At 43.1% G+C, this 24889-nt stretch overlaps 1 protein-coding gene across 5 annotated transcripts in view; it reads right to left on the reverse strand.

Annotated features, from left to right (window-relative positions):
• Window positions 1-24889, reverse strand: part of MAP3K13 (mitogen-activated protein kinase kinase kinase 13) — an 83941-nt gene that overhangs the window by 8794 nt on the left and 50258 nt on the right. For all 5 annotated transcript variants that reach the window (XM_052804728.1, XM_052804733.1, XM_052804729.1 and 2 more), the window contains 10 exons: window positions 19574-20148; window positions 11612-11795; window positions 10922-11113; window positions 9963-10121; window positions 6826-6984; window positions 5025-5133; window positions 3946-4055; window positions 2621-2737; window positions 1960-2097; window positions 271-1009 (listed from right to left, as the gene is read on the reverse strand). In XM_052804728.1, coding sequence (XP_052660688.1) covers window positions 271-1009; window positions 1960-2097; window positions 2621-2737; window positions 3946-4055; window positions 5025-5133; window positions 6826-6984; window positions 9963-10121; window positions 10922-11113; window positions 11612-11795; window positions 19574-20075 — 2409 coding nt within the window. In that variant the 5' untranslated portion in view covers window positions 20076-20148. The remainder of the gene's footprint in view (window positions 1-270; window positions 1010-1959; window positions 2098-2620; window positions 2738-3945; window positions 4056-5024; window positions 5134-6825; window positions 6985-9962; window positions 10122-10921; window positions 11114-11611; window positions 11796-19573; window positions 20149-24889) is intronic.

A 24889-nucleotide genomic window follows, 5' to 3' on the forward strand; every position in this document is an offset into this window, starting at 1 on the left:
ATTAGCAGTGTGCTCCAGTATGCCTACAGTACCTCTCAATAAAATTGACTTTAAAAGTATGTCCAGATCACAGAGCAAAGTTCAGACAGGCATGATTTCTTTAAGATAAAGTTGTACATGTAACTCTACTGCTATGTGTGTGGGAAATATGACGTTGCTACTATCCTATATCCGGACACCAGCCTTTGCTACACAACTTCTTTTGGTGGAGAGGGAAAAGAGGAGCAAGCTTTGGGGGTTTTTTGTCCAGTCACTATGCTTTGTCCTTACCTTTTGAACGGGTCTTGCTTTGCAAGGTAGCACTGAGGAAGCCATGTGCTGGGGAGTGCCTAGGGCGGATGCTGACTTACAGCTGCTGAAGCCGCCTTCCTCCATCTTCTCAATGAACTGTGCATTTTCATATAGGGAAACAGATGTTGGTGATTGAGAATGGCTCATCCCTGTTTCAACAGATGACATCTGTACCTGACCACTGTCCTCTTCCCTGCACTGAAGACAAGAATTGTATGGATCTGTTTTGCAACACTCCCAATGATCAGCTTTGCTTTCTTTGCTCTCCAGATTCCTTCGGCAATCTGCTTCCATTGCAGCGGAGATGAGATCAGGGCTGGAACCAGACATCCGCCTTTGCGCATGGTTACTGAGAGGGCTCCGCAGCGCTGCTGCAGGGCCAAAGTACCTTAAGTTGTTTGCGCAGTTGGCAATATCTTGTCCATGGGCATGAAGCCGTGAGTGATGGCCATGGGGATGACTGTGGCCAGGTTGCTGCAGTAGGCCAGGATGATGAGAATGATTATGAGGTGGAGGTGCATCATCTTGCACTGGCTGGTTTTTCAAGATCCCTGCAAAATCATTGTAGCTGCCTTTGCTGTTCCCTCGGCGGTGGCGTGGCTTACTGCGGTAGCGGCTTTTGCCACTCAGTGTTGACATTTTGGGACTTCCTGAGACTGGTGAGCCATTGGATGCTGCTTCTGTGCTGGGTATTCCCTCTGACTTCAGTAGATCTGGCCTAAGAGACAGTCAGCGGAAGTTACACATTAAACCACAAACAAAGAAATGACATTGACTCAGAGCCAGGATGAAGAGGCAGCTGTAGCCATAAACACACTCTGCTTTCTAAAATCTACAGGCTTCCCTCCTCTTCAGCTGTTTGACTTCTGCATTTAGTTTCCTTTGATCCTCTCCACTCAATGTCCTTTCTGCTCAGCCCATCATGCTCTACACTCCTTACTTGCTGCTTTTTCCAATATCTGCCACATGCTCTTCTTTTTCTGCTCTTATTTTGATGTTCTGCTCCCAAAATAGCTCCCTCCTAAGACCTTGGTGTAGGGCATGTCTCTTACTATGTGCATATACAATGCTCAGCACAATAGGGTCCCAATCTGCTGATGGTTATCAGCCTGCTCATTTCAAAAGCACATGTAAATATTAATTCAGAAGTGATTATTCACTGTTAATTAGGACTCTCTAACTCCTGGAAATCCCAGAAAGGGAAAAATAAAATAGACAGCTCTTCGGGCGGGGGGGGGGGGGGGGCGGGGGAGAAAATCTCACTTTCTGAAAGTCATGCAGAAGAGAAATAGCTGAAAGGACATCATGCCCAATTTAATTCCTCAACAATGAATCCATCTTTCCTGCGGACTGGTTGATTTCCACAGTCCCTCACCCTGCTTATTACCATTCAAGTCAAAGATGATCTTTGCTTGGACACACATTAGATACCTCCTGTCAAAGCACCATCACCTGTGAAAAAAATCATATGGACCAAATGGTTCCAGAGAGCTGCTCAGTTAGAAGGGATAATTAAACAATTGTGGTTCTGAGGATCAGACCGGGCCCAAGAGTGAACACCCCTTTGGCTTAGCCCTGTGTTGTCATCAGACTCAAAGGGAAGTAAGCTGCCTCTCAATGAGGATTTACCACTGGTTCCTGGCACAGAACTAGGTTGTTACTTCTTACCTTTTAGTCTGGCTGCCTGGTTTATGGGAGACCCCTTTCCTCTTCATCAGCTTCTCCACTGTATTGGGGTGGATTATTGGTCTGACTGGGTGGCGTTTGTAAGTCCCAGGGTATTTCTTTTCCACTGCTTGTTCCCTCCTGAAACATTGGGGAAGAAAAAGAAAACCAGATGAGTTCTCTCTTTATCCAACTGCAGCTCCTGCTGGACAGAAACACAGCTCCACTGTGAGCACACTGCATGCCTGTTTCTCAGCTATGGCTGGGTGCAACACAACATGCCGTTCTGGGAAAGGACATAGTCATTTTCTAAATTCTCTCTGCAGAGATCAGGCAGTTGGAACAGGGCCCTGGTGCACAATCCAGAAACAGTACTGCTTTTCACTTTACAAAGGGGCCAAGGGATCCCAACACCAAATGGGAAAGGCGCCTTTCTCCCAGTCAGTCAACACTGGGTAAACATATGTGCACTAAGTGGTCTGTGGTAATCTACTCTTAAGGGGCCTCTCTCTGCTTGCCAGCTCTTTCTTTACCCTGGAAGTTTGTCAGGGGACACTAAATCTACAAGTACCACTATGCAGTTCAGAAATGAAGCACTGTTTTTTTTCCTCCTGTATGCATATTGCCACATGCATGGCATGCCATTATGCCCAGAGATACATACTTTATGAGCTCCTTCTCACGGACCTCCAGCTGCAGCATAATAGCGCTGAGCTCCATGTATAAGTTATTGGCTCGCTCCAGCTTCCTCTCATAGTGTTCACGGATATCCAATGCATGTCTGAAAAACAGAAGAGTCATTATTCCACAGTCTGATGTCCATGGACCAAGAGAGAAGAATAAGGCAAAAGTACAGGTGTTTTAGGAAAAGGCCTTCTAAAAGTCAAATTTGCCAGCTGTATTGCACTGAACCCCAGATGGAGCTAACCATGAATGACAATTAAGAGCCTGATACAGCAGAGAGTCATGATATAATTTAGAAAGCATTTAACAGTCTTCAAAGACTGGCAACGCTTCTCACTAGAGAAGCTGCAAATGCCTCACATGCAACCACAAGACCTTTGACCAAGCCCTGATCATCCTGTTTGCACAGAGAAGGGACTAAACCAGCTTCTAAAGAAACAGGGGAAGAAGTAATCTGTTTGTATTTCATAGAAAGCAGTATGTCCCTACAGCTATAGTATAGTTGCAGGAGACATCTTGAACCACAGCTGAAAGATGTGACCATCAAAAGCTTCCTAGGGCTAGGGAACACTCATCAACAACTACATCAAACTGGCTGAGCAAGGTTTCCTTTGGTTTCTCAGGTTTGACACAGAACTGCTACTTGCTGTTTTATGTTTCTCTGTCATAACTATATTTGCAAAAAAGAAGATAACACTTTTCTTTCTTAAATAAACATTCTGCTTTCATTTTTAAGTTGGTCTAATGTTCAAAATTAATTTCAGTGGGCTGATAGTGCATTCACGCCCAGTGGGCTGGGAGTGTGTTCACTTCTCTGGAAATAACTAATCCAACGAAAGTATCAGGGCAGAGAAAGCTCACAGCAAACTGCAAGGTGCCTTTTCCACTGAGATGGATGTACCTGCTTTAGCGCTGTTATCACAAACACCAAAACTCAGGCAGAAATATTCCCTGGTAAACACACAAGCCTTTACCCCTCTTGCCTAGAGCAAACAGTTCAGACTGCCCAAGAGCAGGGACAGTTTCCACTGTTTCTCTCTCTATAGCTTTCCCTCAGCCAAGCAGTGCTCAAGGCCTAGGGCATGCCTGTGGGAACTTCAGTTTCTGGACTCACAAGGAATTTAGGCTGCCCAAATTTATGCCAGCAGGAATACTGAGTCCTCAGTACAAGAGAAGCATGAAAACAGTCAGGGGCTGGAGCATATGCCCTGTGAAGAGAAGCTGAGGTAGCTGGGTTCATTTAGCTGGAAAAGAGAAGGCTAGCTGGGAAAAGTAAGCAGTAAACAGAAAAGACTGTCAACAGACCTCAGCTCTTCTCTTCGACGACGAATCAATTCTTCATCTAGCCGGTGGATACAAGTTCCTTCACTTTTAATTTTCTCAAAATGTTTCTTCACTTCTTCTCTCCATTCAGCCTAGAGAAGCAATTTACTTTCAGGTATTTACAAAGGATTGGGACACCTGGTTGCACCAAAGAAAAACTCTTGGGCAACATCTTTTGTGTCTGTAGAAAATTACAGGTTTGGGTTGAAAATGTGTTTCTGTTAGCTGAATTATTTTGGGTAACAACATTGCAGCATGTTTAGTTTCAGCATTTTCAAACCGTATTTCCAATTTTGTGCTCCAATTAGATCACTTAAAACATATCTGCATTTTCTAAAAAATATTTTTAAAAATTCCTAAAGCTCTTTTCATCCTAAGACAACATTTTCTTCCCTTTTAGTATTTAAAGTAAACAGAAAGACTTATGATTTGGAAACCTATATTCTTGACAATGATGACTGTCACTAGGGTGATACTAATTCTATTTGCCCCTTGAAGCCCTGCTTCTTGCAGCTTTAATAAACACACCCACTTCCTCACATACACCCCAACACTGTATAGATCCTCTGGAGGCAAGGTTTCATTCTCATTCCCTCCTTGGGAGCAGACAATAGCTCACTGGGTAGGGCTCAGAGGAATCTCTAAAAACATAATTTTAGATCTTCCCTGAAAGTCCCAGAGTCCCTTCACTGTCCTGTAACAGCTCTTTGTCCCACTGGCTGCCCTGCTCATCTTCACTATAAATGCAATGGTTCCACTCTCAGCAGTCTTGTGGTCTCCTGTACAACAGCACTGGGAGAATAGCTGGGAGCAGAACATCTGAAGTCAGTAGTCTCAGGGAGAAGTGAACTAGACAACATCGAGTTTCTGACTAAAGTTGGCAGATGTCTCAGTTTGTGAAAGCTTGGGTAAAAGATTTTAAAATACCCATTAGTTTGCTTCTCCCCAGGAATCAAACTGAAATCATGGATCTCATCTTTTGCTGCACTCAGTGCAGCCTCCGAAATCAGGTCCTTGGAGCTAACTCTAGTACTCATGGGCTACAGCCATTCTCCAGTTACCTGTGATTTGAAATAGGTTTCCTGAGGAGTAGCCAGCACATCAGCAGATGCAATATCCAGGTGCATCAGTGTCTGCCGGAAGGAGGGACGATTCCGGGGCTTGCTCTGCCTGGAGCAAAACAGACAAATACCCAAGCGTGAGATGAGGTCAATACTGCTAGCTTCTCCTGCCCTTCTGAAAGGGTTTCTCACTAGAACATATTCTCTGAATCGTGTAGCTGACAGATTAGAGCAAAGGAGCTTTTCTGATTTTCTCTTTTGCTGAATATGAGTTTATTGGGCTAGAGTTGTTTTGTATTCAGTTTTTTGTTTGCGATGATCTATTCTGAAGAAACAAAAAGAGATGAAAACCATTTAAAATAGGAAAATGTGATTACAAAGTGAAGGATAGTATACAAACTGACACTGTTCCTAACTTGTTTGTCAAGAAGAAACAGATCTCAGTTCATTATCCTATTTATTTCCAAGTTTTATAATGGGAATACTCAATCTAGTAGAAATGACAATTTACATTCAACAAAACAGGGAGTCTATAAACACCAAATGTATTCATGTTGCCATATAGTACATGCCTGAGCCTACACAGTATTGTAATGCACTGAACATCTCTAAGATCACATTCAAGTACAAAACCATTTGTATCTTTGAGAAACGAGACCAGCACTCGAGCTTCAGGACTGAATCCACCAGACTTGCTGAATGGATTCAGTGCTCAGGACAAGAAACAGCTTCTTCAGCCACCTCTCTCTTACAAACCACCTACTTCCACTAGGTGGAGATACAAGCGTATGTACTCGGTGTTCAGAGCTCCACACACTGCTTCCTGACTTGCGCAGCCCCGCGTAGAAGCACAGCCAGGCAGAGCACGTCTCAGCACAGATCACTGCAACAGCACGACCTGCTGCAGCTCAGGGTCAGGGGGGTAAAGAGCCACTTGAAAAGATCCATAGATGCTCTGGCCTGTTTTTGGCTTTCTGCCATTGAGAGGATGGCTGGTAAAACTCATGGAGTGGGAAAACGCTGGAAGACCACTTACATTCTGTGTCAAAATGCAATTACAAAGACAAACGCATTAATGCATAACCAAAGACAAAGAATTTCAACTCTAATTTGGCATGTGGAGGAAACTGAAAGCATTTTCCATACCTATACCTGTAAAATCCTGGTTTCACCCAGAAAGCTCCAATTTCTCTTTGTCCAGTTCAAAAGCCAGTCACTTACAAAGGGGTTTCAGAGTGAAAAATCGTTTCCTTTCACTCTGGAGCCAGCCTCAAAAAATTTTACACCTACTTTCCTTCCAGCTCCTTTTCTTTTCCCACAGAGCTACTTTTTATCACCTACTTGGCTACAACAAAGCAACCACCTCTGTGAAGGCTACTGAAGATGACTTTGATGCTGCCTGCTCCTGATTCACACTGGACAGGCAACTCACGGGTAACTGTCACCCTGCTAGGGCTCCTATCAAGCTCTACTCCACGACTTCTCTCCTGTTCAACTCCTTCCCCCTCACTAGCCCGTCTCAACAGTGTCTGCCTGCTCCCTCCCCTGCCCCATCCACCCAGCAAACCAGACAGGTCTCTTCCTACTTCCTCTAAGCTCCAAATGTCTTTCTGGGGCCCGAGCCTGCTGCCACAAGGAAGCAGAATCCAAAATGCTAAAACTTACCACTCTCGTGACAAGTGTGAGAGTATTTAAGAGCCCTCTGCTCTGGGCTCAACACTCCCAACCTGACTCTGGTTTTACTGGGAGTCTGGCAAGAGCTAGGAGCCAGCCCCTAGGTCTGTGCAGTTCAGGCTCTTACCAGGTCTGCTTCATGAGGATTTTGAAGCCATCTGGGCAGGTGGAAGGGACAGGAAGGTGCAGGCTGTTACTGCCCACTCCCCAAATGATGGCCGAAGAGTCCACGTCCTTGTAGGGAATCTCTCCTGTAAGCAGCTCCCACAAAACTACCCCAAATGACCTGATGAAGAAATAAACCAGGATAAAAGCTTCTGTGTGAATTCAATTTAACAGAAACATCTGGAGCTTGAAAAAACCAGTTTGGCAAAACAGGGAAATAGGCATGTCTGATCTGAAATCGCAAGTAGGTGCAACAGCGTTTATGTACTAGTTTTTAACCAAGAGTAGCTATTTCACACACCAGGTAACTCTTCCTCCTCTGCCCCAGCACTGGGCTGAACACCAAACCACACTGGTTTTCACTCACTCTTTCCTATTTCTTTGTGAGATTTTAAAAATCCTGAAAGTACACTTTCTGTATAGACTAAATCTTACTCCTGTGAAATGAGAAGGAAAGTTAGCTTTTCTGAGATAGACTTTTGACTGTTCTTATTGGTAAGAACATGTCATCTGCTACTGGACAGACAGAACTGGTGTCTTACAGAGACAACACAACAAAGGTTTTGTGGGTTTTTTTTACATTGCATTTAACTTTTTTTCCCCCTAGCCAAAAGCTCCCTCTGCTGTTATGTGTACTACTAGGTAAGAGTTTCATAGGTTTGAGAGTCAGCACTACAACTACTGCAACATAGAAATTAAGAAACAAACGCAACATGCCTAAGTGTCAGTATCAAAAGCACATGCAGTCTCATCTGATATTTCTTTTGTGCTGAAGAAAGGAAGGCTAAAGAAAAAATTAAGAGAACTCTGCCTGGAAAAGAACCTCCTATTACAAGAACTGAAAAATAAAGGTAAGAAAACTCACTTTGCTTTTCTTCCTTAATGAAATTATCAGTAAGGACCAAAACCTTAATTTATAACAGCAAACAGTTATTTGTTTTATTTACAATCTTCACCCAATAAAACACCAAAGAAACATCAAACCAGTCAATACAGAGGTAAACAAAATGCTGCTGAGAACCAACACCACCCTTACTGCACATTAACAACCAGGCTGCGATATGAGGTGAGGTACAACCATCTCAATTACAAACCCAGACGTATCACCTTACTTGCATGCCCCATCCCTCTGTGGGACACCAACCCTGCCAAGCTTGCTTGCAAGTCAAACCAGGTGAAAAGTGAGAAGCGTGGGTTTGGCTTGTACTAATATCAAGTTGCTTTTATTAAGTACAGAAGAACATCTAAGGGACAAACTGCCTGGGTCTGAACAACCATCAGTCAGGAAACAGAACTCCATGTAGAAAATGTTGCACTTTCAAAGCCCATTGGCTTCAAATCATGTGGGGGAAAAAAAAACCAAAAACCAAAACAAGCACAATTTGAATATTTTTTTCCCTCAAAAATTTTTTCCGTGGGCTGCAGGAAAGCAGGGATCCAGGTGGTTGGACAAACTAGCAGGAAACCCCATCTGGTTTCAGCTTTGTTATGATTAAGAACTGACAAGGGATTTTCAAGACTCCTGATAAGATTATAGATTATTTTTTTTTAAGCATGCTGTTAAAGATGAGAGAGAGCAGACATATAAGCAGCTTAGGAACTGTTCTCATTTGTTGCCAGCATTCATGAACACCGCTTTTACTCATATTGGGGGAGGAATGGATGTCAAGGAGGAGTTTGAGCAATCACCACTGCAGCGGACTCGAAAGAAACTTGCACCAAAGGTATCTCTAGGTTTGCACCAAAGAGCAACATCACTAAATCACTGAGTAAAGGAATAAAGCTGTGCCCATGCTCCTCAGCAGAGTTAGCAGTTGGTTTTTACTGGACATGATGCCCCACACAATATTCCTGAACCTAAGCCACTCTAAAGGACAGAAAGCTGAGAGTGGAAATCAGCACTATTCCTCCTCATGAACCTGTGATTCAAAGGGAGGAAGCACAGAAGACAAATGGTGAGTGTATTTTCTTTCCAAAACAACCCAAGAGTTTCTCCTAGAAGAGCTGGCTATGCTATGGCCTGCTACATCTACACGAAATGAACACGCAAAACACTGTGGGCACAAGAAGAGCTGTATACCACAGATTACAAGACTCTCCCTTTCCCTACAAGAAATCTTGACTTAAAGTTATGACCCAGCTCCAAGCTAAAACACCAGCAGCAGGCTGCTGTCTGCCTCATCTTGTACTCTGAACCACCCGTGGCTTTGACCTGCAGCTTCACGCTGCATAAGGGAGGTGACATCATTTGAAGCTGAAAAACCACAAGAAGGAAAATCCATCCTGGCTGTAAAGCAGGGAGAAGGGCATTTGTCCTGGCTACTGACATTTAATATGCAGAAATAACCAGGCAGAAACAGAGATGCAGTTCCCTTGAGAACCCTGAAACCTGTGGAGAGGCATCCCAAAGGAGCTCCAAGGCCAAGTCCTCTCTCAAGCATTTTTAATAGTACGGAGATCTGAACCTTTCCTTGTGTTCCTTTGGACACAGAGTACATTTCACATGGGATGGAAATGGGTGTTCAAAACTCTTACAATGTACCCTGGTTTCCTCCCTCTTGGATCCAGGCTTAGACTCACTGGACTGTAATCCTGTGGCTGTACACGTAACAGCCAAGCCCAGTGTGCAGAAAGCAAAAGGTGGTCAGACCCTTCAAGGCAGCAGACTAGGGACCTCCCTACAGCTCAAGTGTGGCCCTGAAGAGGGTAGAAAGCAAGTGAAAAATACCCTGGCTGCAGAAGTTGCTGAGGCAGCCCTGAGCACCAGGAGTGGAAGAAAGCTCTGGCCCAACTAATGACACAGGGAAGAAACGTTGCATTTGCTTACTGCAAGACACAAGATAGTCTGCACTGAGTCTCGTTAGGTACCTTCAGATCTCAACACCCAGCTTTTGCGCATGTATGTCATTTCTCTTTCCATTATAGCCCGTGGTTCAGTAACAAAGTTCAGGGCACTCGGCAGATGGAGAAAGGGATAGTCCACCACAGAGCAAACTATCCCCATGCTTAGGATGAGAAAAGAGTGCTGAATACGTAAAGTGCCGGGAAACCAAGTGGCTAAACAGAAGATGAAGATACTTAAACATTAATACTACTCACCAGATATCCACCTTTTCAGAGACGGGCTCATTGCGTATCACCTCTGGGGCCATCCAAGCCACAGTTCCCGCAAAAGACATTTTGGTACTTTTATCACTGAGTTCTTTAGATGTACCAAAATCTGAAATTTTTACTGCATCTGTATGTGTAACTAAAACGCTGGAGGAAAAAAAAAAAAAAAGAAATCAGCATTTTGCAATTTTTCTTGTACCACAACAGCCACTGGGAGTAAATCCCTTCTTAATCAACACGAGCAGTTGATGAGGCCATGCTGTTCACAATTGCAGTACAAGAAAAAAGATTATGCATTTTCACCAATGAAAGCACTCACTTTCTTTGGGGTGGTTGTGTTTTGTGCCTCAAATGCATTTCTAAATGCTGAAAGTCAAAAATCAATGTTGATAAAACTGCAAATTAACAAGTCACTGAAGATTCACTATATCTGGGGACGTTTCAAAATTTTAGTAAAGCTGTACCTTAAACTGCACTGTAAACCATCTAAAGGTATTATCTTAACACAGTCATGTCACAGGCTAAAGAAGTCATAAACATCTAGGGAATAACAATATAAGCAGCCAGATAGTTTTAGTCAGAAAGCAACAGAGCAATGAGAAAGATGCATTCCAGAAAACCAAAGAAATAACAAAAAAACAAATAAGAAAGCTAAAAAAGCAGAAGGCAACAGAATATCCCACTTTCAAAAAGGGCCAGACACCATCAAATCATTAGAAATACTTCCTTACTGCTATTTATCATGTAAGATACTGGTAAAATTTCCAGTCTTGTTAAATCGCAGCACAGGAGGGAGTGCCAACAAGTTTCATTAGTTTCACTCTCATTAGTTTTGAGTCAACATAGGAAAAAAAATAACGGGGCTTTTGACCTAACTTTAAACTATTCCTCAAGAAAAAAAAAAAGACAACCACAACTGGGGGATGTTTAAGTAACTAGAGACTCACTTTGGTGACTTGAGGTCTCGATGGATGATTTTGTGAAGGTGCAGATAATTCATCCCACTTGCAATCCCCGTGGACCAATCCACAAGCAGCCGAGGGGTGACTTTCCGCCCTGCTCGCAGGACTTCGTAGAGCTGTCCATGTGCACAGTACTCCATGATAATACAGTAGCATGGGGCTTGAGTGCAAACTCCCCTGTCAAAGAAAACACACAGCTAGTGAGGCTCAGTGGAGTAAAAGTCCCAGAGCAACTCTCAAAGGTGGCAATCAAGGGGCGGGAGAATAACCTGTTTACTCTGCATGGGCAAGCCTCTGCTAATACCACCTTACTGAACAGGAAGGGGAATGTTTCCTACATGCTTTGCACAGGAGGAACCTCACTGATACAGGGGTGGGTTTCCTTCAACTTCGACACCTGCAGATCTGTAGGGTTCACAGTACACATTTTGTGAGCCTGCATGCAAAGTGCAGCACTGGGTGGGAATGGCGTCCGTAGTTGTTTGGGTTTTTTTGGTTTTTTTTGTTGTTTTTTTTTTTCCCCACAAGAATGCGTGACAATTTGAGAGGAAGAATGACCACCCATTTTGTCCTACAGACAGCTTAGTTCCTGGATTTTAAAAACTTGGCCAGGGTACATAAGTGAATGGATCTTTCCTAGATAAAGGTATGTTTCTAACAAGTTTCACAACCTACTTGAATGCAATGATGTTAGGATGTTTGAGTTTCCGCAAGTGCTTGATATCTGTTTCGTTCTGATCTCTCACTTTCTTGATGGCCACCTCCTCCGCCCGGAATTTGCCCAGGAAGACAGCTCCCTGTGCACCGCTGCCTAGCCACTGCAGCTCCGAGATCTCCTCGAATGGGACCTCCCAGGTATCTAGGCACAGGCAAGCAAAGGGGATAACATAAAAGATCAAGACCACAAAAATGTTCTGCTATAAGATCACACCACGACAGCACCTGCCATCTGCCTTGCTAAATCTCAAGGTGGACTTTTCTGGAGGTAGTAGATGGCGCCTTCTCCTGGTACAGGCACACCTGAGGCACACACTGCACAAGCTCAGCCCCAGCATCCCTTTCATCCAGCTCCTCTCCCCAATTACAGTTGCCTCCAGCCTGTTCCTTCCCGTTCTCCCAGCTGCTTTTTCAACAGAGCTCACCACCACTGCTAACCACTCGAATAAGCCGCTTCAACTTCGCAGCTGCTTCACAGGTATATATTTAACATACCAGGGACACTGGATTGGCAATTTAGGGAGGTGGTCCTCTACTCCAAAACTGAACAATGATGGTATCTCTCATAAGGTACATGACCCCATTGACAAGCATAGATGAGAAGAAACATTTAACATTGACAACTGAAAAAAAAAACATTGAGGGTTTTTTCCCCCCTGAAACAGGGAAAAAATAGGAAATAAAAGGGAAAGTCAGAAGTGGCAGGTTGTAAAACACAGACCACCAAGTTACCCAACCCAAAGCACATTAACAACCACCAGTCACAGAAACAGGTCTTTCCCACGTCAATATTGTGTGTATCAGTGTCAAATAGGCAAAAAAATCTTAAGGGATTCCTCCTCTTAGGTACCCACATGCATCTTGTAGGGATACTGCCAGAGTGGTCCAGTAACACTGTATAAACTGTTTCAAGAGAGTTGTACCCATCAGAACAGAAAGCTTTGCTGTCTGTGAGTCACCATGAAATTACCTTAACATCCCACAAACAACAAGATAAATGGCAGGCAATAATTTATTTACTGTAACTCAATAAATATTTAAGTTTAGAGATTATTTAGCAGCAAAAACAACAAGTAACCCACTGATTTCTGAAATAAAAGGAAGTCACACCTGTACAGACCCCTATTTCAGATCACTACAAAGATGTGTCTTCTTGTTTCATCCAGTCTCCAAGCCATTGGGGTGTTCCCAGGGCTGCAACTGGGATTATGCAAAAGTGCCCATTTTAGATACTGTCATCACCGAAGGGAAACTTATATACCCAAACTGTCTCTGGACTGATCCTGATTCAAATCCTTCCGTCAAATCATTCCTGTGACAGTCAGACACTAGCTGGATGTCTCCTGCTGAATGAGTGCTCTCCAGGCACGGCCAAGGAAAGCCATCTCCCATCTGGAGCCAGACCCCAGTGCTCATTCTGCTCACTGAACTAGAAGAAAAACCATTGTTAATATACAGCAAAAACTTCCTTTGACTTGGCAGGGCAAAGTTCAATCCTCAGCACATGTTTCTTCACAGACACAAGTCTATTTCTCATACTGATATATCCACTTGCAACCTTATGTTATACAAAAATATTAGGACAGCGCATGCAGCTCTCAAGTGAAATGCATTATAATGAAGCATCCCCAGTAACCATGGATTTGCCACAGATAATCCCTATCCTCAGTTTTCAAGAATGCTATGACACTGTGAAGGTGATAGTGCCTACCAGCAAATGTGTCCTTTGGTATTGAAGCAAGAAATGCCTGTCCATGTAAGAACCTAACAGAAACTGATGCATGAAACATGCTGTGACCACTATCTTGACCACAGGACATTCAAGTATTTCAAAATAATGAGCGTTCTTCTTCACCAAACAACTCGAGCAATTTTTTGTCACAATAGTTATAATTGGTATTTAATTCTTTAGACATTTGGACATTAAAAGACAGTTCTTTAAATAAGGAAAATAAAAGAAAATAAGGAAATTCATAAATAAATTGAGAAGATCTGTATTTCTATTTAATTCACAAATGCATTGCTTCTGAACAAGGTGGCAAATACAGTTGATTTTTGCGTTTGTTGGTGAACAGTATTTTTACATGGGCAACATTGAAACTATTCCATTGTACTGAAAGAGCTGTTTCTTTACATGTGAGAAGACTGCCTTTCCTGTACAAGGCACGCAACATTGCCATTTCCCTGAAGCACATGAAGTTTGTGAACAGTAATGGGTAACTATATTGCTATCACCTAGGAGCCCTAATTTGCTCTTAATACTACCTATTAACCTCCACAATGGCAAAGGCAGAGAGAGACTGTAAACAAAGTAAGCAAAAGTTCATGTGCTTCCTCCTGCAAAGTCACCTCATGTTTATTTGGTAAGATATATCCTTTCCCATATCCCACTTGCACCCTGATCATCAAGGGCACAATTCAGGAAAGAGATTTCAGTGTAGCAACAATCAGTGAAACATCCCACATCTTTTGGAATTTCAGGAAGAGTCAAACCATATGTAACGTATAATGCAACAGTAAGACAAAAATAAAAAAAAAAAACCTTTCACTGTACAGGAGCATGTTAATACATTTTGAGACAGTCAGCATCAGCAATTCGTTTGGCTACCAAGCACTGAAAAGCTCCCCAAAGAAAGTGATGCTGGTGGAGAAACGCACTGGACTACATTCAGTTGAAAACCAGGATTTGTTAGCATTAGTGGGGCAAACCTGCATTTTCTACTACAACCCAAACCCACCAATTGAAAAATACATTTAAATTACCCTGTGTATGTGCTCCCTGTGGGTCCTGGGACCACCCTCAAGGACAACAGGCTGACAAGGGTCAGTATTACAAAGTTAGTCTTATCAGTTCTGCAGAGGGACAATGGGCAAGGCTGGAAAAGAGAGGACTCAACACACCACCAGCTGAATACAGCTTAAAGTTGGGACCATGCACATCATCTGGACAGCAGGTTATAAAGCTCTCCCCACTGCCTGTGCAGACCCATCCTCCACAGCCACAATACCTTGAAGCAAAGAACGGTGAATGACAGCTGCCCCAGCTACGGCACATCTACACAGCAGGTATAATGAAAAACACAGCATGCAAGAGGTGATGCTGAGATCTCTGTCATCTCAACCAACACCTTGAAACAGAAAAGAACTTGCATAAACCAGCTGCAAGAACTTGGGGGCATGGCTATGATGACTAACCATAGTTAAGTCAAAGTGCCTGTCCAGAAGAGTAACACCTCAGATGATCAGCAGGGTGGCTAGGAAACACATCTGGACACACTGATCAAGATTAGACTGTACTGTCAGCCTTGTTCAAAAAGTCCATTAACATTGCTTGGTTAAACACCCTTTGAGACTATCCAGACTTCAGGGCTTGCTACAGCTCTCCTAGCATTCCCCCTCCTCCAGCAGAAGAGAGATGAGGATATCTCCTACCAGGATGGAGCAGTTTTTATTCCAGACTCTTCTGGACCTAAAGAAACCTGTGGGATACTTCCCCTAAATAAATTAAAGTGTAATAGCAGCAGGAATTACGCAAAAGCTTGCGTTTCTAAGGTGATTAAGAACCATTTGAGTAGAATGATGGGAATCTGTTTCCCATGGGGAAGAAACGCAGGAGCAGCCCGAGCCATTGAGTCAATATATTTGAAGCAAATTTTTGCCGTTTGCCAGCGCTGGCTGCTTGCCAGCATTGGCATTATGACAAGAAACATCTCTGGTTTACAAAAAAAACCCAACACAAGCACACTTTGTAAAGCACCTTGCTCTCCGGGTTTACACAAAAATGCACACGATGACAGGAAACACGTAACTTGTGAAAGGGAAGGTGAAAGCAACTCCTGAAGACAGATTCTTAATCCAAAGGAAATGGCTTGGAAGTCTAATGAGTTTGTAGAAAACACAAACAAGTCTTACTATAAAGTGCTAGAGTCCCAACAATCCAAATTAAATGACTGGTAGATGCAAATTAAAGAACTAAGTACATCTCCCTGAAAGCACTCACCAACAGCCTTTAGAAATCAGGGTAAACAACTAGAAAAACATAGTCAGGAGTGATTCTATACGTCAAACCCAAAATTCTTAAGCCTCAGGTAATCAACTGGCAGCCACTGAGCCAACACACTCCGTGCAGAAATGACTACTCACCAAGCAGGTAGAGCATTTAACAGCAGCAATTGGCACTTAGTCAACCAGCAGACCACACTGCAGCAACTTTCAGCTGACCAAAGCTCTGCTCAGTGTGGGTCCTCAAGGGAAGCACAGAAACACACTCCTCTTGATGACCATCTCAGATGCTGAGAAGGACACTCAAGGAGTAATTTCAACAAGAAGATAACGTGGAATCATGTAAAAGTTGTTCTTATTTTCTCCCCCATTCACCAAGTCACGAGCCAAGCCTTTGCAGGCAATATGAACTCAAGTATGAGACATTTGCAAAGGGCATGACACCTGTTTATGTTTTACGACTTGCAACCACACCACAATGCCACCACCATGTCCTAGAGTTTGGGCCTGTAGGAGATCCAAAGCAGGCAAGCAGGGATGCCGGTGAGCAGCAAAAAGTACTGGGCAGCATCTACAGGCAACATTAAGTCCCCCGTGGCTGCAGGTCCAAACTGGACTCCTATGCCAGTTGCTGATTCAGCCCAACACAAAGGATTGCTCCTGGATCAGGCTTAAAGTAGTTGTTTCATCAAGAGGGGGGAAAAAAAATATAATCACCTGCACAGATCTATGGCACCAGCCCAAAGCTGTAAATAACCTCCCAGGGGAATGAAAGGCCACTGCAAGCCTCTCTTTACTGCTGGAAGGGCCAGAGACATTTCCTCAGCCTGTCTTCTCCAAATGCGTAACACCTGCACAAACACAACTCTTGCATCCTCTGCACTCTTGCTAAAAGACAGCAAAAATAAAAGCAATCACATACATCAGTTACTAAACTGCTGGCTTGTATGTAGCTGATGAAATGCACACAAAGAAGATTTTCTGGTGGCAAGAAGCAAGAATGAGACCATCTGGGAAACGGAACATGAATATTCTGACAAAATCCTCAAGTTTTAGCACAGAAGCAGTTTAAAAAGGTTTATCCTTGAATAATAGAAGCGTACTACTACCATCAGAGATCTGTCCAACTGATCAGCTCCAGAGGGAAAAAAAAAATTAAAAAAAAAAAAAAAAGAATCTTCTTTTCACTCTTGTTTATGATGGTGAAGACATTGAAGATGCAGCTAAACCACACAGGCCACATAGAGCATATCCCCATTAATCTTCCGCCTTACCACATCTGTAGTCATTTCAAAATTGCCCTTTTAGGAAGGGCCTCATGCCAACAGCAAACTGCAAAGCATCCATGAATCTATGGCTCTGAACGTGCTCATGACACTGAGAACAGCAAGATACTTCTGTGCGTACGAAGAGGAGCTCTATGTGCACCCTCCAAACACAACAATGCTCTCAGCTGCTCATTTTCATTAGTTAGCACTTCCATCTTTTTTATTAGTGACTTTCATACAAAAGAAAGTGTCCCCTGTGGACCATCAAAGCAAATACTTAACTGTGGTCTCCAATGCATCTGCTTTCCTAATTATATGCGAAATACGATCTCTTCGTCTCACAGGTAGCTTTTCTGAAGCTACACACCAAGCTTACAGGCACGTGCAAGCATGTGACAGCTCAGCAGCTCTCAGTGATGAGAGAAGTCTGATTTGGTGAGATAGCACTTGTATGGGATAGTCACAGATTTGCTGGAAGCAGCCGACGTAATTCTGCATCTGTGTCCTTTCCTTGGAAAGTTTCAGCTTCGCTTAAAAACATTGAGCATCCAAACCAAAGAAGCGTAACACAGACATACTGACACTATTCCTTCTTTGAATGTTATCCGACTGCTCTGAAGCTCATTTTCCTTCAAAAGGGAGGCTCCCCAGCCAGACACAGTCTCTTCCAAAACTTGCCACATCCAACTCCACATATTGAGCAATCACCCCAATAGTGTTAATTCCCCAAGGAATTTTCAGTCACCTTTTTTATTTATAGACTCAACCATGTGTGACATACTGAGTTTACAACATTGTCCTGGTTTCAGCTGGGATAGAGTTAACTGTCTTCCTAATAGCTGGTATGGTGCTATGTTTTGAGTTCAGTATGCGAAGAATGTTGATAACACTGATGTTTTCAGTTGTTGCTAAGTAATGTTTAATCTAAAGTCAAGGATTTTTCAGCTTCTGATGCCCAGCCAGTGAGAAAGCTGGAGGGGCACAAGAAGTTGGCACAGGACACAGCCAGGGCACCTGACCCAAACTGGCCAACGGTGTATTCCATACCATGGGACATCCCATCTAGTATAGGAACTGGGGAGTGGGGGCGGGGAATCGCCGCTCGGGGACTAGCTGGGTGTCGGTCGGCGGGTGGTGAGCAATTGCACTGCGCATCATTTGTACATTCCAATCCTTTCATTATTGCTGTTGTCATTTTATTAGTGTTATCATTATCATTATTAGTTTCTTCTTTTCTGTTCTATTAAACTGTTCTTATCTCAACCTGCAGGTTTTTCTTCTTTTTCCGATTTTCTCCCCCATCCCACTGGGTGGGGGGGAGTGAGTGAGTGGCTGCATGGTGCTTAGTTGCTGGCTGGGGTTAAACCACAACTAACATGCAGACAAAACTTAGAACCAACTTTGCCAAAGGATTTCAAAAACAAGTAAACTCTTGCTGAGCACACAGGTCTGATAGACAAGAGGCTGCTACTTAGGAGGCACCTGCCATTCTGCAATGCAGAGGTGGATTTCCCTGCTCAGAGTTATGAACTGGAAATGATTGACTCTAGGAAGAAGGAGTAAGTTTATTTCAAGGCAGATTCACCCAACATGTTATTAACAGCTCTGTTCCCTCACCTTAGGAACTTTTCCCCAATCCAACCCTGGGGTTTAGATATGAACCACTCAGATGGGTTTTCTGACCACATATCTTATAATTTGTTTATGCCAGAAAACCATTTGATTAATACTGAGTCATGATCATAGCAATACAGGAGACTTGTACCCCACGGTATAGTACATGGCCAGGCTGTTCCCATTTTCGATAAGCCTCAACCATTTCAGCTCCTTAATTCTAATGACAGATTGTTCTTTTCCCATCTGCCACTTCCCTCCCCCTGTGCTAGGGGAGAAATTAGACACCAAAGGCAGAGCATACTCTGCTCTTCAGCTTTCAGTAACCCCTAAAGATAGATGTACATGACTGACTGAGGCATTACTTATTCCCAAACTACATATTTTATGTATATATGTATTTATACTCACACACACACACACACTTATATATTTATACATGTAAATGAAAAAAGTATAAACATTAAAGGACATATTTGTGGAAAGATAAGTACTGAATGACATTTTGAAGAGTAAAATTACTCCTGAACAAAAAAAGACATAAAAGTTCATGTAATATGCCCATAGAGAAGCAATACTTCTGCTACTGGGTGGTCAACTGAAGACAGCCTTCACATACACATACAGGAGTAGAAATGCCTATGTCAATGTTCTTCATCTGGCCTGATGAAAATACCTATCCCTATGTTTTTCATCTGGCATGAAAACAACTGCAGAAATTAAGTAGTTGGTACAATCCCTGTCTTGAACACAACTCTTTCTGATCCTCACACAAATACTCGGTTCAGATTCAGACCTTGTCACAACAGTCCAAGGCATGGGTCAGAACAGGCAATTGTTTTTGACTCCATCACGAGCTGCCTTTGCTACAAACGATAGCTGTTGGCTGTACAGTGCAAGATTTCTCTTTGCAAACCCATAACAGGGCTGCATGAGACAAAAACAGTCACATGGAAAGCTAGGAAAAAGCCCTGGGTTGCTTTCCTCATCTTCACACATTCCCCCAGAAGCAACGAAGGTTTGCTTCCCTACTTACCTTGCTGTTGCAGTTTGTAGTCTGTGGAGTATGCCTTGCCTATGATATTCCACACAGGCCTCAGACAACCAAAAAGTCCCTCAAGAAACCCACCGCTCCCACTGCCTGATCTGTTGAACTGGACTTTAACATCATCAGCTCCACTGTTGGTCTCTCCATCCATAGCGTTCCTGTTGCCCTGAGGAATGGCTGTTTCAGACTCATCCTGCTCTCGCAGCTGCAGCACGCTGTTCTCAAATTGGTCCCTAGAGTCCTCGCTGATGCTGGTCAGCACTGCTGCAGTGACCGGGCTGCTCATGTTTTCGATGAGGTCTGCCTGCAGCAAGACCTTCTCACGCACATCCTCTATGAGCTCAGGGGACGGGTGGTTTCCAGCAGGTGCATGTTCATCATGTAACCTACTAAAGTCTTTATCTTCACAGAAAGCTTTGCTGATCGAGTTTGGAGAGGAAGACAAGCTCAGGCGCTCCTGAGTACTGGCCATGATGCCGTGAGTGTGCATCAAGGAGACGGTCCGAGTTGGTACTTAGAGAATTAGTACAACAGAATTCAGATGTGACACATGGACCCAGTACCTGAAATGAGAGGAAAAAGAACTTTCAAATTTTTATTTAAGTATTTTCACTACATACACTTTCACAGAAGCAAGCTGATAATTAACTAGACATTCCAGACAACTGCTGATACTTAGTAAATAATTACTGCCCTAGAAGAAGCAAATAAATTATTCCAACAGAAACTCCACTCACACAGTACTCTCAGTAACCTACTGCAGGAATTGCCCAGTAAACAAAAACCACAAATTTTAAACAAAAGCCTAAAGGTCAAAACCGTGAAAGATTCTTTGCAGCAAAGAAGTGTTTCTTCATGGTTACTATAGCATTTATCAGACTGAAGCTGACCCTCCCCAGGTGTTGCCCAGCTCAGGTATGGTTTGAGTCCAGTCACTGTTTCTGGGTCTGGCACAGCCCACAAGATCAGGATTCCTTGCAAACCCTTGAGACAAGTCATTAGAGAAACAAAGCACAGCAATACCAGGTACCTTGAGTCCACCACGAGATGGTTTGTAGCTGCTCCCTCAGAGCCCCACCTAGTTGTGACCATCCTGGTCCTTTAGTTTGATCCTTTCAAGTTCAAGGTAGCAAGATACGTTACATTCTCTAACCGCGTACATGTCACCCTCATAAACAACTTACAGAGCTTCACAGGAACTGTATACCCTCCGCTCTGATCCCCCTCCTTCCACAAAGAGCATCTCCTCCCACTGCTCTGCTTTCCCCCTGCATGAAGTTCCTGGTAGTCTACATATAAATTCAGATCTGATGACCCTTTTTAAAAGTCCCCCCTCTTGCTACATGCTCTACTGAAAGACATTTTTTCCACAATCTGGCATAGTGCCATCTTCCTACAGAGCCAGGCCGACAGCCAGGAGTCGCACTGCGATAGCTGCCCACTGCCGAAGCACTTTTCTGGGGTAGAGCCACTTCTGAAACAAGAGTCTCTAGCTTTGTGCCAGAAGTAATTAAGCACATTCAGCCTGCAACACAGAACAAAGTGAAATTTTAAATTTCATATGAAGTTGGGGGGGGCGGGGGGGGGGTGGGGTGGTGGAATGTCATTAATAGAAACTATTTTGTTAAAAAGTAAGATCAGTTACACTGGGTGCAAAGTCCCAGGCTCTGCAAACAGACACTGAAAGGAAGAAAGAGGTGGCCAGGTAGCACACAGCCAATCAAAAGGGAACAGCTCAGTCCCAGAACTTCTCAAGATGAGGTCATTACAGAGAAGAGAGATAAGACCTTCAGCCTGGTGTAGGAAAAGCTCATGCCCTGGGCTTCAGCCCTTCTCCAACAGCAGAAGCAGCAAATGGGAACAGCCAGGAGCCTGTTTTACCTTCCTGTACTTCCGCCTGATCACATGGCATATGCATAAAAGCTTTATTAGAAGAACATTATTTAGGTTGTAAACTTTGTTCTTTAAAAGAAAGCAAAATAGCAAGTGATGCAAAAATTGCAGCAAAGTCCATACTAGTAAAGAAGCTGAATTAGACTTGTACGGGAAGCTCAAGCATTGGTTATTCCTGACCTACCTGTGACCAGCCTTACAATGACTGATTCCCCAGCATGGGAAGCTGTAGGGTGACTGCAGTAGTATGGTTACTAGCCCTAGTAGTTGTTATATGATCACAGATTTCGTTGAAGATATAAAGAAGAAAAGGCAAAAGTTTCAAACCTGAACAGAATTTCAGAAAAATACCAAAACGACTCCAATTCAGCATACCTGGGCACTGCTGACCCTGCTCATTTCCAAAAGTCTGAGACACAAGTGATTCTTTAAACAAAAGCAAAATATGACCAGTATTCCTACAGAGGAATCTGCTTTTCATTAACACAGCAAATTAAGCAATGTAAATAAAACATCAGTCAGTTTCCCCTGCAAGAAACCCTAGAGTAAGAGCCAAAACAAGAATCTGAGGTAACAGTGTCCCAAAGTATCACAAATTTAAACAATGGGAAGCACATTAAGGATAAATCAGACTTGGAGGATAAAATTGTTTTGCTGCTACGTGACTCCCAGAGTACACTAATATAGTCTAGGATTTTGCTTTTACCTTTCTATGCAGTTTTCTGACTTCAGAATGCTTGATTGTGTAGATTTAACACAGCTTTTCCCGTACATATTTCATATTTTCCTAGTTTCTACATGGATTATCAGCATCATATGTGACTCCTCGCCCCATGCATTTCTCAGTATTGCCTGGCAAGTTAAGCCACTCTCTTCCATCCTGCTGCTGAAGTACCACAACATATATACATTATGCTGCTAATAGCTACTAGACCGCCCTGACCCTCAGTTCGCTTCTACTCAGATATTATTTGCCCTCAAGACACCTGCAGCCTCCCACCACGATTGGGCCTCAATACAGCAGACAGTGCAAGTGTACACAGAGAATCCCTTCTTTTTTGATCTCAATACAAAGATGAACTTCAGGCAAGCCGCATGCATTTTCTGTTCTGTATAGTAGGCTGATCACAGAATCACAAGCATATTGGCTGCAAAGGACCTCTGGAAGTTAGCAGGTTCAACCTCCCTCCTACCTGCAGCAGGGCTACCACAACACAGCTCAGCCATGGCTACAATAACCCAGCCAAGAACAAACCCCCAGATTCAAGGACATCAGGCCTGTCTTACCAGATCAAACTGCCTTCTCCAAGACTTAGATGTTTCAAATTAAAAAAAGCCTTTAAGCACAGTGCCCTACCATCTTATATGCTGCTGTATCTGCTTCATCGGGAGAGGAGGCATGCAAAAGTTACTAAATTATTTTCAAACTGGCACGATACAGCCTTATTCAGGTACTTACATAAGCAGCCTGATTTTTCAGAGGTGTAGTGAACTCACTGTTTTGAGAGCATGAGGCAGCATTTATTTCAAAACAACTTTGTATCAAGCCAACTTGAAGTGGTCAACATAGATTGGTGGGGGGTAGAAGGCAGTTTCTGCCACAATGCATCAATGCTGACTTGTTGGGGGAATGAATTTTTTTAATTATCTTATATTATAGTAAATTCTGCAATGTGCAACCTCTTGCTTTAGCAAAATTTAATTTAACACAGACAAATTAGGTTGTCTTTGACCTTGCCATCTCTTCAAACAAGGGACGAAGAGCATTTTTCAAGCTTTATCGTCATGCCTCCCCTACTCTTTTGGTCAAAGTACCAAAGATATGGCTGAGATTCTTCATGTTGAACTCTTCCCAATAAAAGAAATCTTAGTTTCATTCAAAGAAAAACATTTTCTTGAAAGTTTGAAGTTTCATTATATATAGACTGTTTGCCATTTGGGGGCTTACAATCTATATGTGCCTCCTTAACTTTTACAGTGAAGACCATAGTCAAGCAGTGTTCTGTTTCTGTCTTAGTGATGAAGACTGCTACAGCAGAAGCAAGTCAAAAGCTGAAAGCTCTGTGTGTGTAGGAGGATCATGTGTATATTTAAGATACTCAGATTTCACAAAGTGCTGCTGCAATAGCAGACTTTAAGAGAGACCCTCTGATTTGAACTATTTTGATGAGTTCATGCACTCCGCAGCTAACAAATTTATTTTACATCTATAAGGAAACTTGAAGCTCAGTGTAATTTTGTATGACCACGACTTCTTGTAAATTATTCCATTTCCAGGCAAAGCATTTTTCCAGGCAAAATCCCACCATACCCAGACAAAAGGATCACAAAGTGCACCTCTTCCAGGAAGAGTGAGACTGCACCTCAACATGTCAGACGGCCCGAACTGCAGTTTAAAACTATTAGAAAAGTGACAGTTCACCCGAATCAGCACCAGAGCAGGCGAATCAGTTATCACAAGGCACGCTCTCACATTGCCCAATACTGTGCCTGCTCCTGGAAACATCCGTCTAGTAAGTGTTCTCACACACACACACAGAGCAACCAAAGCGCGCGGCTGCCTATACAAGCCCAATATTTATGAGAGTGTCAAAGCAATGGTCAGGTTTGAAGACATGGTGGAGTTAAACAAATGCCTTGCATGGACCATAATGGAAGTTTCTCCTTTAAAGAACTGTGCTAAAAATAGAGTAGCAAATCACAATTCCAGATACTGCACACAAACAAAATGTTAGTATGCTGTAAAGGTTGCCTAAGTACAAAGCAGTCGCCACTCAGTTTCCTAACAGCACAAATGTCTAGTAATATTAAGTTAGTTTCCTTGAAGCACTATTTCCTATATTACCCAGTCAAGCATATTCTATGCTTGCACTTCCAATATACAAAGGAAATAAAAGCAACTGTCTGATGTGCGTTTAAGGGCTGAAGAAGAGCAGCTGGCAGAAACTAGCAGGCTGATACTTGGCAAATATCAAGGACAGAAGAGATTCCCATCCATATCACTACTTACATTCAAGCCCTGGAGTTCCCTTGCTTTCTCCTGGTACTCATTGTGATTTCCTTATGGCTACATTAGGTACAGCAAGGTAACTACACCTTTCTGCACTGATAACACGACTGCAATTTATATGCGTATCATCTCAAGACTAGTGCAATACTCCTGGCTTGGGACAATACTTTAAAATGTTCTAGAATGTAACAACAACGTAAAAAGCATGCTTATAAAGCAAGCATAGTTATCTTGCTACACATATCTTGCATATTTGAGTTCTCCCGCCCCTTGTGATTATCTCTCAGTTTCTACATGGAATTTTTACAACAGGTTGATACACAGTCCTCTCCCATCTCTTGACCTTCCACACTGTACAACTTCAGCACAGGAAAGTACTGAGAGTTGCCGCGTTGGCAAGT

The sequence above is a fragment of the Harpia harpyja genome, chromosome 12 (assembly GCF_026419915.1).
Source record: "Harpia harpyja isolate bHarHar1 chromosome 12, bHarHar1 primary haplotype, whole genome shotgun sequence".
NCBI lineage: Eukaryota > Metazoa > Chordata > Aves > Accipitriformes > Accipitridae > Harpia > Harpia harpyja.